Source organism: Vanderwaltozyma polyspora, genomic scaffold, assembly GCF_000150035.1.
Source record: "Vanderwaltozyma polyspora DSM 70294 KpolScaffold1003 genomic scaffold, whole genome shotgun sequence".
Lineage (NCBI taxonomy): Eukaryota > Fungi > Ascomycota > Saccharomycetes > Saccharomycetales > Saccharomycetaceae > Vanderwaltozyma > Vanderwaltozyma polyspora.
Genome location: NW_001834654.1, coordinates 113763 through 124967, shown reverse-complemented (window position 1 = coordinate 124967; position 11205 = coordinate 113763). Strand labels below are relative to the sequence as shown.

The following is an 11205-nucleotide window of genomic DNA, read 5'->3' as shown; positions in this document are numbered from 1 at the left end:
AAGTTGAGATGAGATGAGATGAGATTAGATATTAAGGATGCTAGCTGCAGAAAGATGCATTGAAGGTTGACCACATTCGATTTTGGGATTGAGATACAGTATTAGTAATTAGGCTTTCTTTTTATCTATTTTGTATTTCTTTTGGTAATCGTTAATTTATAATTGATTGCAATAGAACTGTGCGAGACAAGATCATATAGTCTATACGAGATGAATTTTTCAAGTTTTGTTATACTATTATTAATAGTTCTAGTGTTTTCATTGGCTATGCCTTTGCTTTCAAATATTGGAACTTTTAAAGTTACTAAAAATGACAATAAAAAAATAACTAACAAAGATAATAAAAGTAGAAATTTAAAATTTAACTTGAAGGATCAAACAAAGGCAACTGCTTTTTCTTCAAATAGAGCAGGTAAATTAGAAACTGATCAAAAAACCGGATTGAAAAGACGTGTCATTGCAAAATACGATTCCGATCCAAACAGTTTTGATTTTGATGTTGACGAATTGATCAATGAAGATTTAAAAGAAGAACTAGAACAAGAACAAAAACGTTTGGAACAATTCAATAGTAAAAGCAATGAAGAAATAGATGAATTAGTTTAAATTCATGACGCCGACTGATAAACAAGGTAAAACCTAACAAATTAGAGGAATCATTTTACTTGATTAGTTTTACTTTGATTAATATCAACCTACATATAATAACAATATAGACAATTAATTACATGATATTATCTTTTATAGAATGAAATAAATAATATGAGAACATAAGACAGCAAATCTAGTAAATATAGTCATCTCTTATATCCTTTGTTAAATGGAAAAAAAATGATTAGAACTTTTTAACACCTATTAATGAATTAAATATTATATGTATACAATTGTGAAAATATAGTAGTCTATTGATTGTTTTCCTCATGAGCACCCGATTCTTCGTTGCTTGTAGAGGATAATTCCTCCTCTTTTTCCACAACTTGAACATCTTCTGTCATCTCATATTTATCATCACCCATCATACCAGTTTCTTCATCAAAATCATATTCATAGAATAACATGAATACACCAGGGGTAGAGAGAACCTCTGCTTCATCGACAATTGTAACTGATTCATCAGAAATTCTCCACCAGCACCCCCTGTATTTTCTAAATGCGATATAATGACCATAATTATGAGTACCATAATGAACAATTACAGATCTTAAGGAATATGTTAATGGACCGACCGGAACCGTGGACGCGCTTGGTGCAGTAATAGTTGGAGGTACAGAAATTGAATTATCCAATTCTTCTTCCGAATCAACATCACTTTTTTCGTCACCGTGTTGTAATTCACTAACTTCTTCAGAAACAGCTTTTTCTTCTTCATAATCAACATCATTTTCATCATCATCATCCTCGTCGTCCAATGGCTCATCTTCATTCAACGTATCTCTTTCAACTCTTCTTCTCCTGATGGTATTGCCTAGTGCATCTTGTTCTTCGATATATTCTTCTTCATCTCCATCATCATTATCTTCACTAAATTCACCGTTTAATGGATCATAATCCTTTACATCTCTATCGGCATATTCTTCTTCACCATATTCGTCTTCTTCATCACTATCTTCAAATTCTTGTTCAAATCTCTGGTGTAATTTAGCGTAATATTCTCCGCCAACATTTTCATCTTCTGAAGATTCACTAGCAAATTCCTGTTTTTTTGACATTGGTAAACGAGCATCAAGGTTGATCTCATCAATATTACAACACCATGGCGCCAAATTCAATCTAGATTTGAATAAAACACGGGAATTGTTTTTCCTGATCATATATGTTCTTGGATCAAAAACTGATCTATTAATATGAATAGATAATAATGGAGGTGGTCTGGATATCAAAATTTGTTTTGATTTTGAACATCTACGGACCATATTCTCGGTATGCATTTCTTTGTAATCATCATCATCAATTACAGGTTTGGATAAAGTTTGTTCTAATTTTTCAATTCTTTCAGAAATTGCTTTAATCAATTTATCTGGAATAGCTCCGCTTTCTTTTGCTTCAAATTGTTTCAATTGATCAGTTAGATGTTCACGGACAGCATTCAACGCACATCTATTACATTCAACACCTTCAATAATTTCAGGTTTAATCCATTCTTTCAATAACTGTGATAATTTTAGATTAGATCCAATGTTTTCAGCAGGTAAATTTAAACTTATACCTGAAGAGATGGAATATCTAATACCACCGTTTTCACCACATTGTAAACAGCCAATTCTTTCCGCAGTAATACCATCCAACGGAGTGACCATTTTAAAAGGAGTATAAAATTTTGTGGAGTTATCTGAATTTAAAATAGAGTTTGGATCAATTTGATCAGTTGGAATATAAACTGTACCAACTTCACCCAATTTGTTTTGTCCAATCAATGCATTTTCAGGTAGTTCACTTTCAGGGACTGGTTCTTGTTTATTTGTTTCATCACCCAAACTTTTAACATTCTTTTCTAATTCAAGTAAGATACTTTGAAAGAATTCTTGTGCATCTTCTTGATCATATCCTAAAATGATATTCTTATTTGGGGCCTTGGACATTGTTCTCAAAAGTTTGTTAGTTTTAAAATAATGTCTTTCTCTATAATATTTAAAGTTCAATTTATCCAATAATTCTTTGAAAGTCAAACTGAATGTAACATTTCTTTCCTGCTCATTTTCATCCTTTTTCAAGGCTATTTCATCCATTTTTCTTGCCAACTTCTTTTTACGTTTACCGTAAGTTTTAGATCTAGCAGTTTTGGTGCCCTTTTCTACTTCTTCACTAGTGCTTTCTTCATCTTTATCCTCATCGTCTTCTTCTTTCTCTTCTTCATTATCCACTTCTACGTTGTTTTCTTTTTCTTCTAATTCTTCAGCCTTTAGGATAATTTCACTATCTAAAAATTCTAACAATGTTTTGGACGATGCTAAAGATTGTAACACAGAGTTCATAAAACAAGTATTACCATCATTGACTAGACCTGCGACGAACCCACCTCTGTTCAAAATCTTTTCTTCTAATTGGGAATTGTTTCCTGGTAAGAAACGACGAAAAGTTGAATTGTTTCCAAATGCTGATAATCTTTCCATAAATAAATGTTTCTTAGTGTAGATGAAATAAATAGTAGTTAAAATCAATAAGATCAATGAATAGTTTATATTTTCCTTATCGGACGAATTAGATAATGAGAATAAGTTATGAATATCTTGGGCGAATGTGTTGATATAATTGCATATAATTGATACCATGCAGGTAAATTTCAATAATATAACAGTTTTAAGATTTCAATAATATAAAAAAGACACCAAAATATCTAATGTATAGAGGTTGTTGCTATCAAATATAATCACAGAATATTAACTGTAGGTATATATATTTTGCTTTATATCCGGGTTTCTTTGACTTATATTTTCCTATGGTATTCCCAAATCGACAAAGCAATAACGAGCAAATAGATTATACCAAAATCACAAAGAATATAGGTAACAGCTTAATTTCGCAATAGTTGTGACAGACTCCAGTGAAAACTTTTCGAAATCGAAACTAGAAGTAATTTATATTTCTTTTAATAGTCAAGCGTAACACACGTTGATTGAATCCTAAAATTTTTCAGGCAATTCAACGAGATATATCAAACCTATTATAACCGTAGCCCTATCTGATCCAATAGACACTCTTTGGTAACCAATGTCCCAGCTTTTAATTGAGACTATTCCATATAAAAGTTCAACTAATTTGCAGTCTGTTTCGATCTTTTAAATTTTAACGAAGATATAAAAGAAAGAAGAACCTTGTATACAAAATCGTTAATTACGACATATTAAAACCTCATATTTTCGTTACCGTTAAGAGAAGTGAGTTTAAAGCCTTAAGAAGATGTCCAAGGTTAGCCATATTAAAGTGATGTAGGGTTCGGAAGAGCAATATTAACATGAATTGCTTGTCATCCAGTGATGAGTAGCATTGTGAATTCTTGGTTACTGTTAAGGCACTGTCAAAAGGGATAAAATATATCTATTGTAAGAAGACTTCGTGGGAAAAAGAGAAAGGAGATAAAAAATATTTCTAAAGTAAAAAAAGAAATGGTCCCTAGCGGGATCGAACCGCTGATCTTGGCGTTATTAGCACCACGCCTTAACCAACTGGGCCAAGGGACCATTTTTAATTGTAGGAAGCTTAAGATAACAATAAATAGAGTCTAATCATAGGTAACAACATGAATATATATTATTCTTTAACCTATCATACCATTACTAAAGTATCAATTTCTACTTCAGCATGGAAATACCAATATTTTAGGATCAGATATTTTTTCTGCAAAAAAGAAGTTTCTAAAGTTTAATAACGGTCCCTAAAATCAATAGAAAATTCATACAAGGAGCTTCACAAAACATTGGAACTTTTCAGCCCTCATGGTTTTGAGATTAAGAGCTAATTAAAAGTCCATGACTACTATTAGGTATATCTTAAGTTATGTACAAGCCATTACCAGTTGCTTGTTATTCAGGACGTTTTCATTCCACCTCAAAGGAGAGAGTCATCATTTTATGATATAGTTCTGTTACCATAGTTAGTATAACCACAACTAGCCATAAATATATTCTATAGACTAGGTGCATTGAATGTCAACCCTACTAGTGTATTATAAATTCATTCTTAAAATTGAAACTTTAACCACCATCATCGTTAGCGACTCGTTCGAATGGAAAATTCATTAAAACAACTGATCATTAATCGAACTGACTAGTTAATAGTATTCTTCATATTGAATTCCATCAGCAAAGTCCAATTGGAAACAAGGAATAACTTATACATAAAGTTAAATGATTAGGATATAGTTGGTAATTGTACAAGATGGAAGGCGAAGCAAATAAGTTACAAACCCTTTTACTTGATAGAATATCACAGAGTTTAAGCGTAATTATAAACCGTTTCGAACTTTCATTATTCTAAAAATATTAGAAAATTAGTGCCAATTGAATAATCAAGTTACTAATCAGGGCATCCGAAAGGAATACCAACCCGTAATATCATTATATCGACCAAGGTTGCTTTGTCTATAGGCAATTAACTGTTGGTTAATTTTTTATATTTCATATATTTTATCGTTGATTATAATATTTAAACGAAGAGCATCCATCGCATTGTTCATGCAAATTGACTTGAAGATTTTAGGAAAGGGCCCAACATAAAGTATAAGTAACACACAATTGAATAAAGGACGAATATATATAGGAACTATGACACCTCCAAGACCAATTATTCATACCTCGACTACCGAGTTATCCACAGCTATCAACCATAAGATTGCAGATGAAATCTTCCCAGTTGCAAAGACGATCAATGATGAAGATATTTACTTCCAGACCAATCCAAGGCCTCCTTATATGAACGATCTTGTTAAAGATGCTAAGGAGTTTTTAGAATACCAACGTCAACAAGGTCGTGATAAAATTGTTTTAGTCACTTCTGGTGGTACCACTGTTCCATTAGAGAATAATACAGTGAGATTTATTGATAATTTTTCTGCTGGTACTAGAGGTGCATCCAGTGCTGAACAATTCCTAGCAAATGGTTATTCTGTCATATTTCTACATAGAGAATTCTCTTTAACTCCATACAACAGAATTTTCACTCATAATTTGAATACTTTGTTCTTAGATTACTTCCATAATGATGGCTCTCTAAGTGAAAATTTTAAAGAGACGATTTTACGTAATAGAGAATTATATGATAAATATTTAAATCGTGAATCAAGGCTATTACTATTGCCATTCACCACCGTTAACCAATATTTGTGGTCATTGAAAAGCATTGCTAAACTATTAGACTCAAGCGGCTGTCTGTTCTATTTAGCGGCTGCTGTTAGTGATTTCTTTGTTCCATTCTCAAGATTACCAAAACACAAGATACAATCTAGAGCCTATGGAGAACTAAGTAATGATGATTCAGAAAATTCGAACTCTGCAACTACTCCAGAGGGCAAATTGATTATTAATTTAGACCCAGTTCCAAAATTTTTGAGGAGATTAGTAGAATCTTGGGCAAAGCAAGCAATGATCGTATCCTTTAAACTAGAAACCGATGAATCAATCTTAATTTACAAGTCTACTCAAGCATTGGATAGATACAACCACCAATTAGTTATTGGTAACTTATTACAATCGAGAAACAAAGAAGTTGTATTCGTTACATCAGATAATAGAGAAGGAAGATGGATAAAAAAGACAGATGAAGTTTCTAGTCTTGAAGAAGTGATAATTCCTGAAGTGATCAAAGCTCATGACGGATGGATCTCAAATCAAGAAGTAAAATAATTATGTCTACTTCTATTGCAATATATATATATATAATGATATATATATAATGATTACTGTATGTAAAATGTAGCATCTCTTATTTATCACAACAATGCCTATATCTACAAAAATGACATACCGATACCATATTGAAAACCTTTTCTAACATGGTCTGTAGAATATGAAGTAAGTGGTAATGTAAAATTCAATTCAAATCTTGCAACGGGGTGTTTGAATATGATACCTGTACCTATAGCTAATGAATTTTCTTTAAACAAGGACTGTAAGTTTCTATCAAATGTATTAGTGTTTTGGTTAACCAACTTCCCACCATTAAAGAAGGCATGAAGTCTGAAATTGGAATCAGAGAATTTTTTAAATGGCAATTTACTGAACAGACTAATACCATATGCAGAGAACATATCACCACCAATTGCATCATTTATTTGTTTCGGACCTAATCCCATCAATTGGAAACCACGAACGTCATTACTACCACCAAGATGAAATTTATCAGAAATATGCAGTGGTTTGTCATTGTCATCTATTTTTGTAATCCAGCCAAATTTATATGTACCCATAAGAGTAAAAAAATTATCTTGGTACCAACTTTTTGATGAAGAAAATTCCATTTGAGATTTGAAGTATTGATTTAATGCCAATTCGTTACTTATTTTCAAAAGGTTCCCTTTGTTTGGAGTGACAGGCACATCTCTTGTATCCCATGAAATAGAATGACCGATTGTTAACTTAGCATCTGAACCTGCCTGGAAAAGCAATGAATCTGAACAATTAGAAGCAGTAAGTTTTGTCTTTCTCAATATCCCTTCTAGATAAAATTCTTGTTTTAACTTTTCAAAATCATCAAAGTTACCTCGAACACTACTACGCAATCCAGTTACTATCATATCTATGGATGTGCCTAATTGTCTACTATTTTTGTATGCAATTGAATCGGATACCCAATTTGGAGTGACAGGTTGAGTATAAGACAGGAGGTATGAAGAATGAGTTGCTGTACCCTTCGTAATATCTAATTTCAATTGTTCACCACCTCCAAAAATATTTCTAAATTGAAATTGTAAGTAACCATCCCCTTCACCATTACCAATATTGGTACCTGTTTTTGCCATGAACTTCTTTAATGGAATTAATTTTATATGTGATATAATATCAACGACAGAAACAGCATCTGGCACATCGGAATTTCTATATATTTGAGCTGGATAACGTGTCTTCAAAAGAGGGTATTTGACAGATCCTCTTGTTGTAAAATTTTGAGATATATCTTCCACAATTCCATGTTGCACCAGTTTTTTAGCTAAGTTATCAGATTCATTACATAATTGCTTAAAATTAGTGGCTCTTGATAAGGTAGAATCTACATATTTCTGTAATAAATCATCCCTAACTTGTTCACCACCATCTACTAGAACTGAGCTTAATTTAATTGGCGTAAATGCATTCTGATTAAATATATCTGTAATATATTTTTTGTGCTGTTCTCTATGTAGCTCTTCATTTAAAGAACTTTGATTATTAACCGTTGAAGTACTCATATTTAAAAAATTAAAATCCACAATAAACAAGTACACTCAATTGAATACGGTTCTTCAATTCTGTATAGACACAATCAAATCTTATACCAATTACTCTAACTTAACTTTAAATCGAACCTTTATTTTAAGTATTATTTTACATCAACTTCCTCTTTAATTTTTTTTCAACCGCCTGATTAAATTGATATCAGACTAAAGGACTTCTCTCACCGTAGTTAATTTATTATCATGATGAGATGCCAATGTCATATTAGATAAATTACTGAAGTTACATAGCAATATTTATTAAGATATTAAAATATAAATTATTATACTATTACTATTCGCAAAAAGTTGGGATGAGAACATATAAACAAATAAAATAATGAATGTATTTTTTTAAATTAAATTACATTCAATGGTTGAATCATCATTAATACCAAAGAATTAAGAATTAGAACAACGTTCGAAAAAATAAAAGTGAGAAAACAAAAATACACACACAAATACATGAATGTGTCTATTTATTAGTGAATGGAAATAATAATTTTTAAGAATGTTGAGATTCCCTATATTTTTAATTTTAATTTCTTTTGAATTGTTGTTTTATTTAAATGTTACATTATAGGGTCTCCATTTAACAATAGATCGGTTGTATCTTGAACAGCACCTCGTTCTCTTGAGGCTTCCTCATATAATGGTGTTATGCACTTTCTACCACTTTCTGTTTTGAAATGTCTTCCTAGTGCATCACTTCTGGCAAACCTTTTACCACAGCCCCAGGATTCACCACTTTTCAGTTTACCACCACATACATACCTTTTCTTACCAGTATGAAGGTCTTCATGTCTTTTCCGATCATGTTCACGAGCAAATGTTTTCCCACATTGACTACAGGAGAATGGACGTTCATTCGTATGTGTTCTTTTGTGAGATTTCAAGTTATAAGGCCTTGTAAATTTCTTATCACATACTGGACATGCATATATTGATGGGTTCTTTTGAGAAAACTTTCTTCGTGTGGAACCAGCAAGGTTTTGTGAAGTTTCTCCGTCAATTAACGGCAACGGCACTGTGATTTCATCTGTTTTACTTTCTGTTGATGGTGTTTGGAGCTGAAGGGCTTCATTATTTTCAGTTTGCTCTATTTTAATACCCATATCTGCCATTTCCAATAACTTATCTCTATTTTCACTCAATGATCTAGCTTTAGACTCTGGTGACATACTTCTCGTTCTAGACCTCGATGGTGTTCTTGAAGTTGTTGATCTTCGCCTTCTGGAAATTCTACCTTGTCTCATTTCTTCGTGTTGATTATCATTAGTTTGCGTATTTGGCGTTAACAGACCACCGGTTTCCAAATTATTCCTATCCTGCCTATTAGTTTGCATGGTGGAATCAATCGAAGAAATATCATTTACTTGAATATTAATAGTTGGGATTGGTACAAATTGATTGCTTGGAGTTATTTGCGAAGAGTCGGTATCAAAATTTTGTACCGAGATAGTTGGTGTAGTAACCGGAGTATTAGACAAACTTCGATCTTGATTTAATGCTTCGAGGTCCGCACTCAAATTTCTGATATTGTCATCAATATTATTAACATTTTGGAAATCAAAATCCGTAGCATGAACATCTGGAAGTACAGAATCTAGTAATTGGTCCAATTCATCTAGAGTAGTTACATGTTTATAACCATGTGAGTTAACAGGCAATAAATAATTAGAATTTCCAGACATCAGAGAAGCAGCGTCGTCTAAATCATCTTCACCAGCAGTTAAATATGATACTGCAGGAGATAAAGCCAAATCGTTATTACCATAATTTACCGCTAGATTAAATGAAGAGGCTGATGAATAAACAGATTCTGAATCATCATTATTATTTGAGGCAGCCACGGGGGATAAGAAGTTTCCATGATCATTCCACGAATCGTTTATGTTTCCTAATTCTAAATGTTGCAAACCAGTTTGGTTCTGTTCGGTAACGTTTACATTCACGTTTAGATTTTCCATGAATGGATCCAATATATTATCATTTTGCGATTGGGAAATGATATTAGTACCAATAGGTTGGCTTGTCCTGTTCCTACTATTAATGCTATCATCGAAAATGTTATTGTTGCGATTGTTATCGTTGTTATCAATAACTACTTCTACACCATGGACTCTATCATTATTACCGGTATTATCATGAACAAATGCATTACTGCTTAAACTTTGAGAAAATTGCGAATCCATATTTAACTCACTTTGAGGTGATTGATGTTGCTGTTGCTGTTGCTGTTGCTGCTGTTGCTGATGTTGCTGCTGTTGCTGCTGCTGCGTATTGGTTTGCTTGGGAGGAAACGATAAACGGCTTAGATAATCTTGTATTATATCGTCATTGCCTGTACTCCCACCCATATCCAAAAACTCTGTTGGAGACAGATTAACGTTATCAAACATATCGTCATTATTCATATTTCCAATAAATCAATAATAAAGATATTATCCTAAAGCCTAAAACCTGACTATTACTACTACTACTTATAATCCAATTTTAACAGATGGACCTTATAAAAGATAGCAATGACAATAAAAGCACACTCACACACACACCAAACCTTGGAACTCAATAACCAGTACAAATATAACCAAAGAATACTATCCTTGATATCTGTATATACCTCTGTCTTTGAACTAAACTTGTTGCTTTCAATTGTAAAGCTGCTGCTAATGGTATTTTTATAAAATTAAACTATATCGTAATTTCTTGAGTATGTAGAAACCTGGATGCTCCTCAAGGCTCTCTGGAAAAAGATAGGCAAAAAGAAAGTATCACCGATGATATCAAATTTGATGAAACAGCAGTCGATAATATAGGGAAGGTGTCAACTTAATTGAGCTCTAATATTGTTAATGTTGGTCCAAGAATATGTTGATCGGAACTGATCAATGTTAATTTAAGTTTAAGATTTCTTTCTATATATAAATTGTATTATTTTAAAAATTACTTTAGAATATTGTATCACAGGAAGGCGCAATGCAATAATGGAAGTGGTTAAATATATATATATATATATATATATAAATGCGTACGCTAATGTGATCAAGTTTGTATGTGTTATCATCAAGTTATGCTGAGTCTTCGAGGTCTTTAGGTTATTCCATATCATGACTGTTAGGAAGATATGTGTATTTCTGTACTCTGAAAGATTTCAGTAAGCAACCATTTGCTGTTAAACAGTCTACACATCTGAGCTAGCATTTTCAGTTATTAATCTCTTGGGTAATTTATTAATTCAATTGGGATTGTATTGAGTTATACAAGAACTTGTTTCTTGGAGTGATTTGTTAATCAGTATT

General features: G+C 32.1%; 5 protein-coding genes and 1 non-coding gene across 6 annotated transcripts; 2 read left to right on the top strand and 4 right to left on the bottom strand.

Moving 5' to 3' along the window:
- Positions 1-210: 210 nt before the first annotated feature.
- Positions 211-606, top strand: EXP1 (Exp1p; the record flags this gene model as incomplete). The annotated part of the gene is made up of 1 exon (XM_001644556.1): positions 211-606. One exon carries the CDS (start codon positions 211-213, stop codon positions 604-606), a length of 396 nt encoding a protein of 131 aa, XP_001644606.1.
- Positions 607-902: 296 nt separating this feature from the next.
- On the bottom strand, positions 903-3269 carry UBP1 (ubiquitin-specific protease UBP1; the record flags this gene model as incomplete). The annotated part of the gene is made up of 1 exon (XM_001644555.1): positions 903-3269. One exon carries the CDS (start codon positions 3267-3269, stop codon positions 903-905), a length of 2367 nt encoding a protein of 788 aa, XP_001644605.1.
- Positions 3270-4104: 835 nt separating this feature from the next.
- On the bottom strand, positions 4105-4178 carry Kpol_1003trna1. Its single transcript has one exon. It is a non-coding gene; the product is annotated as a tRNA-Ile (tRNA).
- Positions 4179-5261: 1083 nt separating this feature from the next.
- Positions 5262-6338, top strand: CAB2 (phosphopantothenate--cysteine ligase CAB2; the record flags this gene model as incomplete). The annotated part of the gene is made up of 1 exon (XM_001644554.1): positions 5262-6338. The coding sequence occupies one exon, from the start codon at positions 5262-5264 to the stop codon at positions 6336-6338; it is 1077 nt and encodes a 358-aa protein (XP_001644604.1).
- Positions 6339-6442: 104 nt separating this feature from the next.
- On the bottom strand, positions 6443-7879 carry SAM50 (SAM complex subunit SAM50; the record flags this gene model as incomplete). The annotated part of the gene is made up of 1 exon (XM_001644553.1): positions 6443-7879. The coding sequence occupies one exon, from the start codon at positions 7877-7879 to the stop codon at positions 6443-6445; it is 1437 nt and encodes a 478-aa protein (XP_001644603.1).
- A 596-nt stretch (positions 7880-8475) lies between these two features.
- CRZ1 (DNA-binding transcription factor CRZ1) lies at positions 8476-10320 on the bottom strand (the record flags this gene model as incomplete). The annotated part of the gene is made up of 1 exon (XM_001644552.1): positions 8476-10320. One exon carries the CDS (start codon positions 10318-10320, stop codon positions 8476-8478), a length of 1845 nt encoding a protein of 614 aa, XP_001644602.1.
- Between the last annotated feature and the right edge of the window lie 885 nt (positions 10321-11205).